The sequence below is a fragment of the Cervus canadensis genome, chromosome 1 (genome assembly GCF_019320065.1).
Source record: "Cervus canadensis isolate Bull #8, Minnesota chromosome 1, ASM1932006v1, whole genome shotgun sequence".
Lineage (NCBI taxonomy): Eukaryota > Metazoa > Chordata > Mammalia > Artiodactyla > Cervidae > Cervus > Cervus canadensis.
Genome location: NC_057386.1, coordinates 114,944,428 through 114,965,246, shown reverse-complemented (window position 1 = coordinate 114,965,246; position 20,819 = coordinate 114,944,428). Strand labels below are relative to the sequence as shown.

Sequence of the window (20,819 nt, the reverse complement as noted above, 5' to 3'; positions counted from 1 at the left end):
CTAGCCTGGTCACCTTCTCACAATGAAAGCAGATCTTTAAGAGAAAAAGCAGAAATGCACAAGCCTTTTTTATGTGTCTGCCCTGTCGAGTTTGCTAACATCCCATTGGCTGAAGCAGGTCACACGGCCTAGCTTTGCTTCAGAGAAGACACAAGCTGGAAGTTATAGGGCAAAAAGCATGTATACAGGGAAGGAGCAGAAAATGGGCATTGATACAGCCAGTCCTTTGAGTTCAAAGTCTCAAGTGCAGAGCATTTAAAAGCGGCAGTCTCTGGTTGCAGGTGGGAGCTGGAGGTCCTGTGGTTTGTATAGCCTCCAAAGGGGCTCTGGGGATGAGGGGTGAGCCCCCCCACCCACTTTTATTTGACAGATAGGAAGCTGAGGCCCTGGGAGGGGACTTGCTCATGTCAGGAATAGAGATAAGACCAGACTTACTGATTCCCAGCCTAGCTCTCCATCCTGAGCTCAGAGCAGGGACCCTGAGCCTAGATGCAGCCTCACCTGAGCTCCCTCCTGCCCCCTTTTCCTCTCAGTCCTCCCAGAGTTGCAGTTCCGGCCGCCAGAACATCCGCCTGCAGAGCGACTCCAGCAGCAGCACACAGGTGACCTTCCAGAGGCCCCGCCCCCTCTCCACCCATCCGCCTCCCTCCAGCCGGGAATAATGGGATCAGAAGTCCCTCATCTCCAGATCACTAAAGATTTCTCTGTTTTAACTTTTTATACTTCCATTAAAAATTGAAGTTCTGCCTACACAAGTGATACGTGAATCTCTTCTGCCTATTAAAATAATATTGCAGAGAAAACTAAATTTGGTTTTGCCCATCCCTAACCCCTACATGCCCTCCCTAGAAATAACATTGCCATCTTCCCTGAATATACTTTGTTTTCTAGTTTTGACTTTGGAGTTAGGAAAATGTTTTGTTTTTTTTAACACGACTGAAAGCAATTTAATCAAAAAGAAATCTTTTTAAAACCAGAAGCACATGAAATTACCAGTAAATCAAGTGGGTGATATAACCACACCAAAGAAATATTTCAAATGACCTTGGGACATGATCTTATACAGTCTGCATTGATGGGATATGGCCTAAAGACACAAATAACCACAAATAAATCTTGGATATATACCCTGGAGACTTTTCCATAATATTTCATATTCATCTAAGTGTTCTTGAAAATTGATTCATAATGCTTAACTACATGGATATATTTTAAGCCTGTTCCTTATGCAGTTAACTAATTAGTTAAGTTAAAAAAATTTTTTGTGCACATAATTTTGTATGATGAAAGGTTTTCTTCCTCAGAGCCAACTGCAATGCTCCCTTGTTTCTTTCTGGATTTTTCTATGCCTGTTCCTGCATACGGAGAACTTTTAAATTTTCTACAAATGGGAGAATATGTCCCACCTTGTTCTGCCTCCATCTTTTTACTGACCGCGTAGCGTTCCCCTGCGTGCATGTTCCATATTTGAACCAACCCCCTGTGGATGGCTATTCAGCTCGGTGCTGGAAGCAGCACCATGGCAGACATCCTAGCCCATCTGTCTTTGTGCACCTTGTCTGCAGGTCTTTGAGTCTGTGGACGAGGTGGAGCAGGTGGAGGCAGAAGGCAGGCTGGAGGAGAAACCGACCAAGATCCCCAACGGGAACCTGGTGAATGGCACCTGCTCCCCAGACTCAGGCCATCCCTCCTCCCACAACTTCTCCTCGGGCCTCTCGGAGCACTCAGAACCCAGCCTGAGCACGGAAGACAGCGTCCTGGACGCCCAGCGCACCGCCCCCCTGGTGCTTCGACCCAGGGACAGCAGCATGGATGACGGGCAGAGCAGTGAGGCCACCACGTCCCGGGACGAGGCCACTCGTGAGGAGCTGGCCGTGCAGGACAGCCTGGAGAGTGACCTCCTGGCCAACGAGAGCATGGATGAGTTCATGTCCATCACTGGCAGCCTGGACGTGGCTCTGCCCGAAAAGGAGGGCCCCGCGATGGAAGGCTGGAGGGGCAGCGAGGTGGAAAAGCAGAGCCAGGTGGACAGTGAGGACAACCTCTCAGAGGAGCCTGAGATGGAGAGTCTCTTCCCTGCGCTTGCTTCTCTGGCCGTGACCACCTCGGCCAACAGCGAGGCATCCCCTGTGTCTTCCAGTGGCGTCACCTACTCTGTAAGTCACCAGGATTTTCCTCCTCTCTGTTTTCTGCAGCCGTGGGAGGGTGGCAAACCTCTATTATCCAGAACGACCTCTGTTTCATTGCCTTTACCCCATCATGGAGGGTTCACTGTAGAAATCCATTTGGAAGAGAAGGTAATTTAATACTTAAAGAACACAGACTTTTGCAGACAAACAGTGCTGGGTTCAAATCCCAGCTTAGGCACATCTTGGTTTATGCTCAGGTCCAGTATCTCTTGAATATTTTACTTTCTTGCCATAAAAACCCAGAGGGAAGAATGTCAACTGAAAAGGTTTTCCGAGCCAAGGATCATGTACCTGTTTTATTCTGGGGGCTTCCCTAGTGGCTCAGACAGTAAAGAGTCTGCCTGCAATGCAGGAGACCCGGATTCGATCCCTGGGTTGGGAAGATCCCCTGGAGAAGGGAATGGCTACCCACTTCAGTATTCTTGCCTGGAGAATCCCACGGACAGAGGAGCCTGGTGGGCTACAGTCCATGGGGTTGCAAAGAGTTGGACACAACTGAGCGACTTCACTTTCTTTTTTTAATTTATTTTTTTTGGCCTTGCAGCATGGCTTGGGGAATCTTAGTTCCCTGACCAGGGACCAAACTCATGCCCTCTGCAGTGGAAGCTAGGAGTTATAACCATTGGATCACCAGGGAAGTCCCCACATCCATTTTCTTTTAAAGAATTTGTTATTTCTATCACAGAGTCAAACAGTCAGACTAGGCTGGATCCAAAAACCTAAAGTTGTCTGGCCCAACTCTGCCTCTCCCCCGAGGCAGTAGTAGTGACTTATTCTGCCCAAATTATCTGGTGTTTACCCTCGTGTCTGGAAATAATATACTTTATTGCTACTGCTTGATATGTTTTTAGTTTTCTTCAGTTTTAGATATTGCCTGTTGACTTCCCATTATGGAGGAAGAGGATTCAGTCTTCTTCCTTCCCAACCCCTACACCCTCACCACACAAGTGAAACCACCCATTCCCCATCCATCCACTATAGTCACAATAATTTTAGTTAAATGATTATTCTCTGTTTATACTGTTATAGCAATATAATGCATATTAAATTGCATGTTTTCCTGTAAAAAATTTTGTTTTTCCTAGAAGTGTTTTTGTTTGTTACATGTATATTGTAGCATGTATATATATATACACACACACATGTATGTATATATCTTGATCTTCAGTTCAGTTCAGTTGCTCAGTTGTGTCCAACTCTTTGCGACCCCGTGAACCGCAGCACGCCAGGCCTCCCTGTCCATCACCAGCTCCCGGAGTCCACACAAGCCCATGTCCATCGAGTTGGTGATGCCATCCAACCGTCTCATCCTCTGTCGCCCCCTTCTCCTCCTGCCTGCAATCTTTCCCAGCATCAGGGTCTTTTCAAAGGAGTAAGCTCTCCGCATCAGGTGGCCAAAGTATTGGAATTTCAGATTCAACATCAGTCCTTTCAATGAACACCCAGGACTGATCTCCTTTAGGATGGACTGGTTGGATCTCCTTGCAGTCCAAGGGACTCTCGAGAGTCTTCTCCAACACCACAGTTCAAAAGCATCAATTCTTCGGCCCTCAGCTTTCTTTATAGTCCAACTCTCACATCCATACATGACCACTGGAAAAACCACAGCCTTGACTAGATGGACCCTTGTTGGCAAAGTAATGTCTCTGCTTTTTAATATGCTGTCCAGATTGGTCATAACTTTCCTTCCAAGGAGTAAGCGTCTTTTAATTTCATGGCTGCAATCACCATCTGCAGTGATTTTGGAGCCCAGAAAAATAAAGTCAGCCACTGTTTCCACTGTTTCCCCATCTATTTGCCGTGAAGTGATGGGACTGGATGCCATGATCTTAGTTATCTTGATCTTACTTTCTTCTTATATAAAATGAGGATAATAATTGCATATACCTCATAGGATTGTGAGGAAAAAAATAAAAAATTTTCATCAGACAAAATGAAAGAGGCCTTCTCAGGAAACGGCATCAACAAAAATTAAAGTCAGACATCTGATTGGTCCAGATAGAGAAAGTTTTCTCAGTGATGACAGGAGAGGGCTAGGAAGAGGAGGAGAGAGATTCTGTGAAAGAGTGCCCCTCTGAGGAGCTGGGGTGTGACTGTTTTTTCCCTCCCCTGTGAGGTGCAACAATTCTTTCCCTCCCCTGTGAGAAGCTGGGGTGTGACTGTTCTTGCCCTCCCTTGTGAGGAGCTGGGGTGTAACAGTTCTTCCTTCCCCTGTGAGGAGCTGGGTGTGACTGTTCTTTCCCTCCCCTGTGAGGAGCTGGGGTGTGACTGTTCTTTCTCTCCCCTGTGAGGAGCTGGGGTATGACTGTTCTTGCCCTCCCCTGTGAGGAGCTGGGTGTGACTGTTCTTTCCCTCCCCTGTGAGGAGCTGGGGTGTGATTGTTCTTTCCCTCCCCTGTGAGGAGCTGGGTGTGACTGTTCTTTCTCTCCCCTGTGAGGAGCTGGGGTGTGACTGTTCTTTCCCTCCCCTGTGAGGAGCTGGGTGTGACTGTTCTTTCTCTCCCCTGTGAGGAGCTGGGGTGTGACTGTTCTTTCCCTCCCCTGTGAGGAGCTGGGGTGTGACTGTTCTTTTCCCTCCCCTGTGAGGAGCTGGGGTGTGACTGTTCTTTCTCTCCCCTGTGAGGAGCTGGGTGTGTGACTGTTCCTTTCCTCCCCTGTGAGGAGTCTGGGTGTGACTGTTCTTTCCCTCCCCTGTGAGGAGCTGGGGGTTCTTTCTCTCCCCTGTGACTGTTCTTTCTCTCCCCTGTGAGGAGCTGGGTGTGACTGTTCTTTCCCTCCCCTGTGAGGAGCTGGGGTGTGACTGTTCTTTCTCTCCCCTGTGAGGAGCTGGGTGTGACTGTTCTTTCCCTCCCCTGTGAGGAGCTGGGGTGTGACTGTTCTTTCCCTCCCCTGTGAGGAGCTGGGGTGTGACTGTTCTTTCCCTCCCCTGTGAGGAGCTGGGGTGTGACTGTTCTTTCTCTCCCCTGTGAGGAGCTGGGGTGTGACTGTTCTTTCTCTCCCCTGTGAGAAGCTGGGGTGTGACTGTTCTTTCCCTCCCCTCCTGGGGGCCCGCAGCCAGAGCTCCTGGACCTGTACACGGTGAACCTGCACCGTATCGAGAAGGACGTGCAGAGGTGTGACCGCAACTACTGGTACTTCACGCCCGCCAACCTGGAGAAGCTGCGGAACATCATGTGCAGGTGGCCGGGGGCCGGGGGCGGGGTTGTCGGGAGCAGGGGGCGGGGTTGTCGGGGGACGGGGGGGCGAGGCTGTCGGGAGCAGGGGGCGGGGTTGTCGGGGGTGGGGAATGGATGGAGTGAGGCCCCCTGGATTCAAATCCTTTCTCTACTGTTCATTATGAGGTGTGTGACTTGGTGCGTGTCACTTAATTCTCTGTGCTTTATTCTCTTTATTTTTGAACTGGGATAATGATAGATTTTCCATATGATTAGTTTGAGAATTCAGTGATAAATACATATGTAGTGGACAGAGCATACAGTAAATGCTCAGTAAACAGTAGTTATGATTATTAAGAAGCAGAGGAGAATTCCAGGCAGAGGGGACGGCTCTGGCAGAAACACAGGGGCAAGAAGGTGAGCTTTGTTTGTACAGAGGTAAATATCTCAGTGCAGCCGGAAGGGAAGAAGTCCTGGGAAGTGATGTGTGAGACTGTGAGGGGGGTTGGGAGGAAGCAATAGACGCCCCTGTCATGCAGTGAAGAGCCTGTAAAGGCTCCTGAGCTTTAAGAAGGTCATCCTGGTGACTGTGCATAGGCTGCTTGAAGAGAATGAGCCTGGGGATGGAAATCCAGGCAGGAGGCTGGGGGAGTTGGTCCAGGTGAGAGGTGGGGGACCAAAGCAGGGTGAGAGGAAAGGAGGAGTGGGTTGGAGAGGCAGACTGTGGGTGCCATCACTGGCCGTCCTGTGTGTCTTACAGCTACATCTGGCAGCACATTGAGATCGGCTACGTCCAGGGCATGTGTGACCTGCTGGCCCCGCTGCTGGTCATCCTGGATGATGGTGAGTGTACCCTCCCTGCCCCCGGACTGGGGATGCAGTTTCCTTCCCACGGCAGAGAAGAAAGGGTAACCTTACTGTGCGACTCTACAGACTGGGTTGGTGCAGCTGTTCAGAAGACCTGTCTAGTGAACACATCAAGGTCTTAGTGAAATAAAAAGTTCTTTTCTTCTACATTGGCCAACACTTATTTCCAGGTGCCTACACCCATCCAAGCTTTTGCTAGCCACTGGTTATATAAACATGAATGAAAACAAAGGAAAACTCAGACTGAGATGGCTTCACTGGTGAATTCTACCTAACACTTAACAAAGAATGAATACCAATACTTCATAAACCCTTCTAAAACATAGAAGAGGAGGGAATGCTTCTCAACTCCTTCTGTGGTGCAGGTCCTTATATGAGGACCTATTGGTACCCAGATAGCAATACCAGATAAAGACATCACAAGAAAAGAAAACTACAGGCCAATATCCTTTATGAAATCAAGGTAAAAATCCTCAAAAAAACACTAGCAAACTGAATCCATCAAGATATAAAAAGGATTATATATCGTTATCAAATGGGATCTATCCCAGGAATACAAGGCTGACTCAATATATGAAATTCAATCAGTGCAATTCACTACATTCATAGAATAAAGGATGAAGGTCACATGATCATGTCATCAGACAAAATTCAACAGCCTTTCGTGAAAAAAAAATTCAGCAAACTCAGAACAAAAGAGAACTTAATCAACGTGATAAAAGACATCTCTGAAAAACCCACAGCTAATACTCAGTGATGAAATTCTGAATACTTCTCGCCTAAGGTCAAGAGTATGACGAAGATGTCCACTTCTGCCACAAAAGGCCCTATCCTGGACAATTACTGAAGAAAAAAGAATAAAGACGTCTAGGTTGGAAAGGAAATAAAACCATCTATGTTTGCAGTTGGCATGATCTTGCATACAGAAGATCCTAAGGAGTCAAAAAAATATTAGAACTAATAAACAAGTTCAGCAAGGTTGCAGGATATAGAACTTATACAGTTCTATATTATATTTAGATATATTATATTCAACTATATTTTTATACTATTGCAATAAACAATCTAAAAATGAGAATAGAAAAGCAATTCCATTTGCAGTAGCCTTTCATGAGTAAAATATTTATGAATAAATTTAACAGAAGTGCAAGATTTGTACACCAAAATCTTTAAAATGTTGCTGAATATAGTGAGCCAGAAACACAAAAACTGAGTCATTTTTCTTCCAGTGAGCATGTGATTCTTACTTGATTTGAGGTTGCAAATAGACAAACAGATCTTCCCAAAAGGGAACTAAGCAAAAAAAAAGAAGACCATGAAATTGGATTCTTTGTTATTTCTCACCCAACAGAGAACAAACTTTCATTATACACCCAACAGAACTCACCAGATAGTTAACCATAAGAGCAAATCCCCAACCATTGCTATCACCAATTCACATTAATTTGTTGAAGGTGTATAAACCAGAAATAAAAACAAATACATAATATCAATAAAAAAAAGAACTAGAGGGTTAGAAACGTTAAAACTCTGTTGCCACCCAAAATTCACTTCAGAAACCAAGAGAAGATGCGGCAAATGGACTTAATTTGTCTCCATTGGATTAATCCCCTCAAACAGCTCAGTGGATGACGACCTTCAGAACTGATGAAATGTAATTTTCAGAAGGTTACATGACTCTCACATACAAATAAAATGAACAAAGATTTTATTCAGTGTATTAATGAGGAAACCAGTCAGGTACGAAAACTGGCTTCAGGAACATTTGAGTTGCTGGGCATGTTAGCAACATCAAGGTAGGGTGCTTCCAGAAAGGGCAAATCTGTAAAGACAGAAAATAGACTCGTGGTTGACAGGGACAGTGAGGAGAGGGAAATAGGTGATGACTGCCAATATGTAGTGTCTTTTGGGGGTGATGATAATGTTCTAAAATTAGATAGAGATGATGGTTCTCAACTCTGAATATACTAAAACCACTGAATTATATTGGGTTGGCCAAGAAGTTTGCCCGGATTTTTCTGTAACACCATACAGAACATTGTACAGAAAAACCCAAGCAAACTTTTTGGCCAACCCAGTACATTTAAAAGAGTGAATTTTATGGTGTGCGAGCCTCAATAAAGCTGTTTAAAAATGAGAAGTATAAGTCGCAACTCTTAGAGCTGAGCATAGTGACGTCTTTCCAGAAAGTTCACTAAAGAAGAGGGTGGGAGGTGAAAGAGAAGCTGTGCAGTGGAGAAACCGGAAAACACTGCCCCTGTCAGGTGGCCAAGGTCATCCTCCGTCCTCAGTCACATCAGTACTGTACACCCTTGATATGATGTGAGTCAAGCGGAACCTCACCTACATGGTTTTTCTCACAATAACCCATAACCCCAGTCTTATTGTGAGAAAAACATCAGACAAATTCCACTAGAGAGGCATCCCATAGAACACCTGGCATGCACTCTTCATAACCATCAGGGTCACCAACAACAAGGAAGGTCTGAGTCACAGCTAGAGCCAAGAGGAGCCTAAGGAGAGATGACAGCTGTAAATAATGTAATTCTTAGATGAGTTCTTGGAACAGCAAAAGGACATAAGGTAAAAAACTATGGACTTGAGTTAATTATGTATCAGGTGATTGCAGCCATGAAATTAAAAGACACTTACTCCTTGGAAGGAAAGTTATGACCAACCTAGACAGCATATTAAAAAGCAGAGACATTACTTTGTCAGCAAAGGTCCCTCTAGTCAAGGCTATGGTTTTTCCAGTGGTCATGTATGGATGTGAGAGTTGGACTATAAAGAAAGCTGAGGGCCGAAGAATTGATGCTTTTGAACTATGGTGTTGGAGAAGACTCTTGAGAGTCCGTTGGACTGCAAGGAGATCCAACCAGTCCATCCTGAAGGAGATCAGTCCTGGGTGTTCATTGGTAGGACTGATTCTGAAGCTGAAACTCCAATACTTTGGCCACCTGATGCGAAGAGCTGACTCATTTAAAAAGACCCTGATGCTGGGAAAGATTGAGTGCAGGAGGAGAAGGGGACAACAGGGATGAGATGGTTGGATGGCATCACCGACTCAATGGACATGGGTTTGGGTGAACTCTGGGAGTTGGTGATGGACAGGGAGGCCTGGCGTGCTGTGGCTCATGGGGTCGCAAAGAGTTGGACACGACTGAGCGACTGAACTGAACTGAACTAGGTCATTAATTGTAACAAATGTACAAATTAATGGGAGATGTTAGTAATGGGAGGAACTAGGTGTGAGGTATATGGAAACTCTACACTCTTCTCAATTTTTCTGTAAATCGAAACTGTTCTGAAAAATAAAGAAAATGAGCAAGATTCTGTGGTGACTTGGGTAACCTTATAACTTTCTCTAAAGCTACTTGGCGTTAAGAGAAAATAGGTACTGTTTTCAAATTATTCTTTAAACACTGGGTTGAACAGTATGAAACAGATTTTTTTTTTTTTTAAGCTGTGCCATGCAGCTTGCAGGATCTTAGCAGTTCCCCAACCAGGGATTGAATCCATGCCCTCATCAGTGCAAGTGTGGAGTCCTAACCACTGGACCAGGGATTGAACCCATGCCCTCAGCGGTGAAAGTGTGGTGTCCTAACCACTGAACCACCAGGGAATTCCCAACATATATCTTTTAAATTCCATAAATACTCAGAGCCTTAGTATATATAGTCGCTCTCTAAGTAGCATTTCCCAAAGTTGCTTGACCTTTGCTTTGCATAACACCTGCAAACACCCTTCCAGTATTGACACTTGTTATTTTAATACAGTGGTTCTCAGACAGGAGAGTTTCATGAGCCCCACAGAATTTTTTTCAAGACATTTGGGACCAAATACTGTCAACTTTTTATTAGAGCAAATAGGGATCTTTAAAACACAGCGTTTGCTGTCACCATTGTTTCCTAAAAGAAAGGATGCTCTATTTCCACACCTCTCGGGGGGAAGTGCATAATGAAAGATTGGAGAGCATCCCTTGAAATGATGTGCATGGGTATACTCCATGTCCTTACGTTTCTTATTTGGCTATGGACTTAATGAACCGGCTCGGACCCTCGGACCATCACTCTGGGACCTTGGGCAGTGGCAGAGTTGACTCTTTCTCCTGTACTCTTTCCCCAGAGGCCCTTGCCTTCAGCTGCTTCACCGAGCTCATGAAGAGGATGAACCAGAACTTCCCCCACGGGGGCGCCATGGACACACACTTTGCCAACATGAGGTCGCTAATCCAGGTATGACCTTGTGCTTCTCTGTAATATAACTTATTCCAGCTCAACCCAGTGGACCACAAACCAACTTAATAGCCACGCCTAGTTTAAATTAACTCAGTAACTCAGTGCTACTTCACTCAGCCCAGTTAAGTTAAACTGAAAAACTCAATTCAACTTAACCTTCACTCAACAGCTCAAGTCGATTCCACTGGATTCATTCTTACTGAGCATTTACTTGGCCCAGGCACCGTGTCTACAATGATGAACAAGACACAGTCCTTGCCCTTAAGAGGATATTTGATTGTATTGGTCCTTTTCTGCAGAGAAAGGTGGTGGCGGTGGTGGTTTTGTCGCTAAGTAGTGCCCGACTCTTTTGCCACTCCATGGACTGCAGCCCACCAGGCTCCTCTATCCATGGGATTTCCCAGGCAAGAATACTGGAGTGGGTTGCCATTTCCTCCTCCAGACTGCAAAGAAATATTTGAGTATATTTCTCTCTCTCTCTTTCTGTCACACACACACACACACACACACACACACACACACACACAGAGCTTTATTGAGATAAATTCATATATTGTAAAATTTGCCTTTTTGAAATGTTGGATTCCTTGGTTCTTAGAATAGTCACAGGTGTGAAATCATCATCACTGTCTAATGTCAGAACACTTTCATCACCTTGAGAAAGAGTCTCTATCCCCTGAGCTTCCCTGGTGGCTCAGTGGTAAAGAATCCACACACCAACACAGGAGACGCAGGTTTGATCCCTGGGCCGGGAAGATCCCCTGGAGAAGGAAATCGGCTGGTAAAGAATCCGCCTGCAATGCGGGAGACCTGGGTTCCATCCCTGGGTTGGAATGATCCCCTGGAGAAGGGAACGGCTACCCACTCCAGTATTCTTGCCAGGAGAATCCCATGAACTGTATAGTCCATGGGGTCACAAAGAGTCAGACACGACTGAGCGACTTTCACTTTCCAGTGTCCTTGCCTGGGAAGTCCCACAGACTGAAAAGCCTGGCGGGCTGCAGTCTGTCGTGTCACCAAAGAGTTGGACGTGGCTTAGCAACCAAACAACAGCAAACACCACCACCATTGACAGCAATGCCTCTCCCCTGCTCCCGGCAGCCACTAGTCTACTTTCTGTCTCTGTAGATTTACCTCTTCTGGACATTTCACGTAAACGGAGTCACACAGTATGTGGCTTTTTGTGTCTGGCTTTTTTCACGTAGCATGATGTTTACAAGGTCCGTCCACGTTGCAGCATGTATCGACATGTCATTCCTTCTATTGTTGAATATTCCATTGCAGAGATAGACCACATTTTGTATACCCATTCACCCTCTGATGGATACTTGGGTTGTTTACACTTTTTTGGCTATTATGAATAACGCCGTGGTGTACATTCATGTGTGAGTTTCTATATGGACGTAGGTTTTCATTTTTGTTGGGGATATACCTACCAGTAAAACTACAGCTGTACCATTCTCCATTCCCACCAGCAACACACGAGGTTCCATTTTCTCTACATCCTCCCAGCCCTTTGTTGTCTGGCATTTTTATTATAGCCACCCTAGTGGATATGAAATAGTAGCTCATTATGGTTTTGACTTGCATTTTCCTAATTACTAATGATGGTAAACACGGTTCCTGTGCATATTGGTTATTTGTATATCTTCTTTAGCAAAAGACTGGGTTAGGTTGCATCAGATTGATTTCAACTTCAAATTCTTTGGCCATTTTTAAGCTCCACCCGGTTGTTAAGGGCTGTGCAGTGTCTGGTATGGGGATGTAACATCATTTATTCGACTGTCCCATCTGGCCCAGCCTTTGCTGAGGAGGCTGATGCCTTTCTTTCCTTCCTCTGACAGATCCTGGACTCAGAGCTCTTCGAGTTGATGCATCAGAATGGGGACTACACTCATTTCTACTTCTGCTACCGCTGGTTCCTGCTGGATTTCAAGCGAGGTACACACCTCCAACTGGGACCTTGTTCCCAGACTCTTTGTAGCAGAGCCCCAGGGGGAAAAGATACCACAGCAGTGAGGCTGGGACATGTTAGGACAAAGCCACTGGACTAGAGAAACACCTATTTGTTGAGTTCTGACTATAGTTTTCCTACCGTATCTTGCAGAGACACTGTAGTAGGTGTTCTCACAATCCCCATTTTACAGATGAGGAGACTAAGGCTGAGAAGAACTAAATTCAGACCTAGCAATAACAGAGCCAGGATTTGAGCCCCCATCTGTCTACCCAAGCCCAGTTCCCTACCATTCTGTTAAGTGACTTATCAGAGGCCAAGAACTCTGAAGCCCATGGAGTCTCTTTCCCATGTAACTGAGAAATGATGTCTGACACAGTGCGTTGCTATCTTGCCAATTTGGGATGATGCTGATAATAATATCTAGCCTGTATGCATACATGTGTGCTCAATTGCTCAGTCATGTCCAACTCTTTGCGACCCCATGGACTGTAGCCTGCCAGGCTTCTCTGTCCATGGGGTTCTCCCAGCAAGAATACTGGAGTGGGTTACCATTTCCTCCTCTAGGGGATCTTCCTGACGCAGGGCTCCAACCCAGGTCTCCTGAGTCTCCTGCATTGGCAGGCTGATTCTTTATCACTGAGCCACCTGGAAATCCCCTAACCTGTATAAAGGTGTTTTTTAAGGGCCAGGCACTGTACTGAGACATTTCTATGTATTATTTCTTCAGCCCTTTATTTTTAAAAAATATTTATTTATAAAAAAAATATTTATTTATGTGTTGAGTCTTAGTTATGACACGTGGGATCTTTTGTTGCCACGCACAGGCTCTTCATTGCAGTGCATGGGCTTCTGGGATCTTAGTTCCCCAAGCAGGGATTGAACCTGTGTCCCCTGCATCGCAAAGCAGACTCCTAACCACTGGACCATCAGAAAAGACTCTTCAGTCCTTTATTACTATTGGTATCACACCATGTGAAGTTCCCTGGTGACTCAGTGGTAAAGAATCTGCCTCCCAATGCTGGAGACTCGGATTTGATTCCTGGGTTGGGAAGATTCCCCTGGAGAAAGAGATGGCAACCTCCTCCACCAACATTACCACACTTACAGATGCGGAAAAGAAAGGGCTCATGGAGGGGAAGTAATTATCCCAAGGTCACCTTGCTCATAAGTGATGGAGCCGGGATTCAGACTGATGTTTATTGGACACAGGAAGCCTTACTCTCCATCCTTACTCTGCTGTCTCTCTTTACTAGACCCAGAAGCAGCAGCTGACTCTCCCTGGGTGCAAGGGGAAGGGGAGGTACCCCATGGGTGCTAGAGGAGCTGGAGGGTGCAGGCAGAGAGCAGGACCCTGGCCCCGGGGTCAGGGCAGGGACAGGTCAAGGAAAACCAAAGCTGCCCCTGCCCAGTTCCTCCACTCATAGGATGTCAGAGGTGGAAACATGCAACCCGCCTAGTGTGCCCAGCCTCTTCCACAGAAAGGGGAAACAGGCTGCGGTCAGATGACAGCGCCCAGGTCTCCTGCCCTGGCCTGAGCTCTGTTTGCCGCCCCAGGACAGAAGCTCAGAGCACGGCCGGCCTGGGATGCTCCTCGAGGGCGGGCAGCACCGTGAGCTCTGAGGGGGACTCTCCCCACGCACATGTATGTGTTGGTGTCTTGGCAGAACTCATCTATGATGACGTCTTCTCTGTCTGGGAGACCATCTGGGCAGCCAAACACGTCTCGTCCGCCCACTACGTCCTGTTCATCGCGCTGGCGCTGGTGGAGGTCTACCGTGACATCATCTTGGAGAACAACATGGATTTCACAGACATCATCAAATTTTTTAACGGTACCCACGTGATCAGGGTCTCATCCGAAGGGGGCAGGCTTCTGGAGGGCCCCTTCCTGGGTCCTGGAGAGGGATGGATGGAGGGTCCCTGAGATTGATTTAAGATGAAGAGGACGGAGGAGGCTTCTGACCACCTCCTTTGGCTATTTCCCAGTGGATGAGTTGACGTCTCGTAATCCTGAGTGATCCACGTGTGTTTCTCTCAGGGATCTGGCCAAAGGGGCCTGGGTGTTGAAATCAGGCTCAGGGGCCAACCTTGGCTCTGCTGGGAACGAGCTGTGCCATAGACACGTCACTTCCCCTCTCTCTAAACATCTGCTTCCTCACCTGGGAACAGGAGGGAAGGTGTCTGCTTCAGAGGGTTGACGTATGGAGGGAAAGCAGATACAGGAAGGTGGCATGAAAAAGGCACAGTCTTGCCACCCAGGAGCTGTGTGACCTTGGGCAAGTGACTTCACATCTCTGGGCTTCAGATTCCTTAGGAATAAAATGGTACTGACACCTCCATCACAGAGATGTCAGGAGGATTAAATGAGACCACAGGGATGTCAGGCCCATCAGTCACATGGTACTTGGCTCACAGCTGTTGCTTTGAATAGAAGCTGTTGCTATTATCACTATTAAAACATTTTCTTAAACTAAAGAAGGTTTTGGATAAAGCAAAAAAAGAAAAAAGCCACCAGTGATGACCTTACACTGGAAACATTATTAGTTATTAATATATTTTATATTTAAATAATATATAATAATAATAAATAGTTATAATTAACATTATTAGTTATCATTAGAAAAAAATTTCAAAGATAGTACAGAGAGTTTCCTGTACCTTTTAACACCACAGCCCCTAATGTTAGTATGTTACCTGATCCTCGTACACGTGTCACAACAAAGAAATTAACACTGATATAGTACTATCAACTAAACTACAGATTTACTTGATTTCACTTGGTTTTTAACTAATGTCCTTTTTCTGCTCTAGGATCCAGTCCAGAAAACCATGTTGTACTTAATAGGTTCATTTAAAAATATTCATTTTTTCATCCAGTCTTTTCCAAAATTATGTATATGGTGGCTAAACCATAGAGAATCCGCCTGCCAATGCAGGAGATACCCAGAGACAATCCCTGGGTTGGGAAGATCCCCTAGAGAAGGAAATGGCAACCCACTCCAGTGTTTTTGCCTTAGAAATCCCACGGACAGAGAAGCCTGGTGGGCTACAGTCCATGGATGTGACTTAGCGACTAAACAACAATCACAGAATCCAATTGTATCTAGGCTTTTTTCCACTGATGTTTTTAAAACCATTTTCCATATAATGATTTTTTGAGAAAGCAGAATATACCTTAAGCACCTGTTCATCACTTCCTGAACCATCCTTTCTGGTTTAACATCTGTGTTGGTTTTGGTTTGAGGTTGTAATTGAGAACTCAGAGCAATTCATATCTTAGCTTGGAGGTTCTCAAACTTTCTTAGTTCATAGCACCTCTAGTGTCTCTGTGAAATTTTTGTGGCATCCCAGACCATCCAGTAACTACTGAATAATTAAGTCCAAACCACCTAATAAGTATATCTATCCTAACAACTTAGTAGCCATTTGAAAAAATAGCACATGTAAGTCAAAAGAAAATAATACATTTTATATTTAAATAAGTAGTTTTTAATGGGTGTGCTCACCTGTCGGAGTTTGCCCAGCTTCTCAAATCTTGGAATCAGTTTGAACTCACCACCTTCACTACCCTTTCCATAGTGATTTTCACATGATACTTGCTTTTATCATGGCAACTGCTTGCTGAAAACTTAGTTTTTTTGCAAAGCTATAAAGCCATTGATAGGAACGCAAATTGCAAACTCACTCACTCACATTAGCAGTTTATGTGGTGTTCAACAGATGTGGAGGATCGCTGTATTTCCCCCCAAATTGCCGTGAGTTCACAGTGGTACCCTGGGCACCCAATTTGGGAACCATGGTCTTAGTGTCTTTCTCTTCTACCAAATGATTTCTTTATGACAAGTGTCTAAATTTAGGATTATTATTTTTCAAAGAGCTGATCATTGTGTGTTATTCTTGACAAAATGGCTATTTGCGCTTTCTCCCCTCCACCCTCCCATCTCCTTCTGTTGCTTGCTTTCCTCTCTACTTTTAAGCGTCCACCTTGTGCCCAACATTGCTTTCTTAAAAGGTGCCCAGTCATTGTGTCTGTAGGAGGATGGTGAGAAAACCTAACATTTTTTAAACAGACACACTTTATCCTGTTTGATCTCACAGTAACCTTGTGAAGTAGGTACTGTTACGGTTCCCATTTCACAGATGAGGAAACTGAGGTCTGGAGTCGCAGGCCGTCCCCAAAGTATGTGCTTCCAGAGCCACTCTGGGGGTGATGCCAGTTGATGATGGGGATGGGGGTACCCCAGAGACCTCTCAGGGTCTCTGCTGGAAGTGTGGCCCAAGGACAGACAAAGAGAAGGCTCATGCGATTCTGCCTTCTGCTCTTTCAGAGATGGCCGAGCGACACAACACCAGACAGGTCCTGAGGCTGGCCCGGGCCCTCGTGTACAAGGTGCAGACCCTGATTGAGAACAAGTGAGGGCCGCGCCCGCGCCCGCCCGCCCGCCTGTCCTGCCTGCTTCTCCTCCCAGCCGCCCGGGGAGCGAGGTCCTGGCGTCTGTTCCCAGCATGGACTTCTGTGCAAAGAGAAAGCACCCCAGCTTTGACCGCTGGGCAGGTGGGGTGGAGGGGTTGCCCCTTCAGTTCAGCCTTACGTTTTCCTGTCTGACCAAAGATCGCCCAAGCCTGGGATTTCTCCCTTGCGGGAGTTTGGGGTTGTTGGTGGGCAGAAGGACCATCTTCGTTCGTGGTCTCCAGAATGGTCTTCTCCCCTTTCCCTCCCATCCCTCCAAGCTGTCTTGTCGGATGAGACTTGGGTTGGGAACTTTTCGGAAACGGATATAGGAGAGGTCTATGGGGCTGCCTCTGAGCTCTGAAGGGGCCTTTGGAGATGTTCCAGAACGTGGCTGGGAGCAGAGCACTGCTGACACGGAATTCTTCTATGAAGGACGCCTCCCCGTGCACTGTTGGGGGTTGAGCAGCATCTCTGGCCTGTCCCTGCTAGATGCCAGTAGCGCCCTCCGCCCCCCGCCGCCGCCCGCCCCTCCCGGGGCCTTATGACATCCAGAACTTCTCCGGACATTGCCAGGTAGCCCCCCGTTTGAGAACCGCTGACTTGCAGGAGGGACTGCAAGTGTTTCTCCCTCCCCACTTTCTTTGTACCTGAGCCAACTGTGTCCTGAGACTCCCTCCCATTTAGAAAAGGCACATGGGGTCCTCTGCACATCTCTCCTGGGGTCGGGGATTTCAGTTGTGTTTTCTCGTCTTTTCCTCCTCCCCCCGGCCCCGGGAGAGACTTTTTTCTTCTTTCAACAAAAGGCTGTGAGAAGGGTCTGTAAGCTTGAGACAGGCCTCTTCGTGGTCCTGCTCAGAGCCCCTGCTCCGGGCAGGGCAGAGTCCACATCCCCTTCCTCTCATCCTAGGGAGGACCTCGCCTCTCCTTCCTACATTGGGTCCGGAGTTCCAGAAGCTTGGAAGGTGTGTGTTGGTGCAAGCCACTTGTTCAAGGAGGCTGGCATTTCCTTAAGTGCCCTTGCTTACTCAGGACAAAGGGAAGAGAGGAGGACAGAGGTTGGCCAGGGTAGGGTGTGGCGGGTGTTCTCCTTGGGGGAAAAATAAAAATCAGCTGATGAACTGGCATCCAGGTCACAGCCCAGCCTGGAAATGGTCCCCTCCATGTCTTCACACAAAGGGTCACCAACCCCCCAAACAGACCCTAGGCGAGCTAGTTTACCCTGCCTACATGTCCTCCCAGGAGAGCAGTCATGCCAGCCCTTCTCTGCTTTGGAGAATGGACCAGCGTCGGGAAAAACAGAGACAGTCCAAGAAGGATGCTCTTCCCAAGAATGGCAGGTAGGATTTTGGAGAGGAGAGGAGACTCACCAAGCACATTGAAACCTTGACAGAGGGGGCGCATCAGTCCTCCGGTCCTGAGCAAAGCAGGAAGGGAGCAGTCCCTGCCTGGCCTGCTTGTGAAGGCGCTTCCCTTGGACCCAGCACTTTCGGCTGCATCTGAACTTCTGCCCAAGTCGGGTGTCCTGGGTGGGATGGATGAGAGATGGACCTCGCTTCCGAAGAACACTCTGTGCAAGTTTCATCTCCTTGCCTTGGCCCTCTGCCTTCCCGAGACGGGTGATCATGTATGAAATTTCCCTCTAGATAAGAGTTTTATTTTGCCATTCAACTCTTCACTACAGAGGATGTTATTTTAGCAAGACTCAGGTCCTAGACCTTCCGATTCTTATTTATTTTTTGACAGACTGGTCTGAAAGTACAGCACAAGATCTCGTCTCTGCCTTCTCTCGTGGTGTTCCAGAGAGCGTCGTGGTTGTGATTTGAAACAGTGCTTATTTATTTGGCTTACTGTGTTTATTTGGGTCTCTGTACGTTGTGTGTGTGTCCTTGTGTCCCCGAATCAAATGCGTGGGAGTCGTTTTATCTATGGAGTGCTCACCTTTTCTCAGTGTTGCCGACATATCTGGTTACTGTTTACTGAAGAGTCGTGTCTATATAGAGAGAAAATATATATAAACAGAATTGTGTGAACCTGGGTTATTTCTTGCTTCTGTGTTTGTGGATTTTCTCTTTGATTTGAAAGAAAGGAATGTTTGCTTCTGAAGAGTGTGTCCTCATACCCCAGTCCTCCCAGCCCACCCCAGTTGACCCAGACCCAGAGAGGGACAGATTCTCATGCTCGCTGCCTGATCGGTCCCCAGAAAGTGCAAGGCTGGTGAAACTGGTCTCATCCTTTGTATCAGTTGTTACCACAAGCAATGCTGTGTAACAAACCACCCCAAATCTTAGTGGCTTCAGACAGCCATTTATTTAGCTTGTGATGATTCTTTTTTTAATATTTATTTATTTATTCACATCTTTGGCTGTGCCAGGTCTTAGTTGCAGCACATGGGATCTTCAGTTGTGGTGCTGGATCTTTTTTTAGCTGTGGCACGGGGAACTCTTAGTTGCAGCATGTGGGGTCTGGTTCCCCAACTAGGAATTGAACCTGAGCCCTCTGCATGGGGAGCTCAGAATTTAGCCACTGGACCACTAGGGAAGTCCCTCCATGCACTATTGACTTATGGTAATGGATGATATCCTTTAGGGGAAAAAATTTCTAAGAAAATATTTTGCTTTAGTAAAAGCTTTCCTAAGCACGGCATTTACAGCTTGCATAGATGTGAGAAGATGAGTCTTGGGCCACTAGGCACGTTTCCTTGACTCACCTCGGGTGGGACAAGGGGTCTTTGTTGCCAGGTGCATGGCACACACAGGTGTCACTGTGAGGTCCCACTACCACCCTTTTCTTCTTCCTCCTCTGCCTCCTCCATCTTTTCCTCCACGTCTTTATCTTCTCCTTCCCCCACACCTCTGGTTCCTCTCCTCTCCTTCTGCCTGCTTTCCTTGTGGCCTCGAGCATGTGGATACTGTCTATCACCATGCCTTCGCCTGAATGATGCTGTTCCCATCTAGGACAACATGTGGGGTTTAGCCCCTCTGGCTACTCCACCATTTCCCTTCTAAACCATACTCACTTTTATTTGCACCTCAAGCTTTCTGTTTGGCATCTGGGAGAGTCCATGGGGACAGTTAGAAGCACTTGCGCAAAGAGTTGAGGAGGTCCCAACCATCCCATTTCGGAAGGGCCGGTGCCCATGTGTGCCATCCTGTTTCATCTTCCTCCTCCTCTCCCAGGCCTGAGGTTCCAGCAGCCTGACAGGGAAGGGAAGTGAGGGTACAGCTAAGGGCAGTGGGAGGAACTAGTTTAGATCTCTTCTCTTTTTTCAAACAGATACTCAAGTTTGAGAGACATTAGATCCATCAGTCAATGAGTCTTCTCCCCAAGTTTTATGACAGCATCTCCCAAACTCAAGTCACCTGTCATCCCCCTTTATGATTTGGATCATATCTATGAGCTATTATATCTTCACTAGTTTTCTTTAAATCAACTCACCTTTTAAAAAAAATTTTTTTATTTATTTGGCCGTGCCGGGTCTTAGTTGCCGCACATGGGATCTTTAGTTGCGGCATGTAGGATCTAGTTCCCTGACCAGGGATCGAACCTGGATTCCCTCCATTGGGAGCCTGGAGTCCTAGCCACTGGACCACCAGGGAGATCCCATAAATCAACTCACTTTTTAAACTTCAAGCTAAGAGCAAGCCAGGATCATTTGCATAAACAGGAGATGGTTGTAAAAATGAATACTACTATTTTACCAAAGTACCTTTTCCCACTGAAGGCTTTCCTGAAGCCTGCTCGCTCGCTGTTAAGAAGAGATGTAATAAGGGTCTGAGAGGTTCAAGATATACTAGCACCAGACGAGCTTTTCTTCTTGGAGGACTTCAAGAAGGACTGACGTGGGAATGACTTTCTCACTGCACCAACTAAAATTACATTCTGTATCTTTGTCCACATGTTTGGGGAGTGATGACTTAGGGTCCCAAGTCTGCCGGCTCCTGGCTGTGTGATTTTGGGCAAG

The 20,819-nt window shown here is 46.6% G+C and overlaps 1 protein-coding gene across 2 annotated transcripts in view; it reads left to right on the top strand.

The window, feature by feature from the left end:
* Positions 1–18,893, top strand: part of SGSM1 (small G protein signaling modulator 1) — a 73,225-nt gene extending 54,332 nt beyond the window's left edge. For both annotated transcript variants that reach the window (XM_043438148.1, XM_043438137.1), the window contains 8 exons: positions 534–602; positions 1,566–2,156; positions 5,243–5,367; positions 6,104–6,186; positions 10,336–10,445; positions 12,293–12,389; positions 14,070–14,237; positions 16,734–18,893. In XM_043438148.1, coding sequence (XP_043294083.1) covers positions 534–602; positions 1,566–2,156; positions 5,243–5,367; positions 6,104–6,186; positions 10,336–10,445; positions 12,293–12,389; positions 14,070–14,237; positions 16,734–16,822 — 1,332 coding nt within the window. In that variant the 3' untranslated portion in view covers positions 16,823–18,893. The remainder of the gene's footprint in view (positions 1–533; positions 603–1,565; positions 2,157–5,242; positions 5,368–6,103; positions 6,187–10,335; positions 10,446–12,292; positions 12,390–14,069; positions 14,238–16,733) is intronic.
* Positions 18,894–20,819: the final 1,926 nt, after the last annotated feature.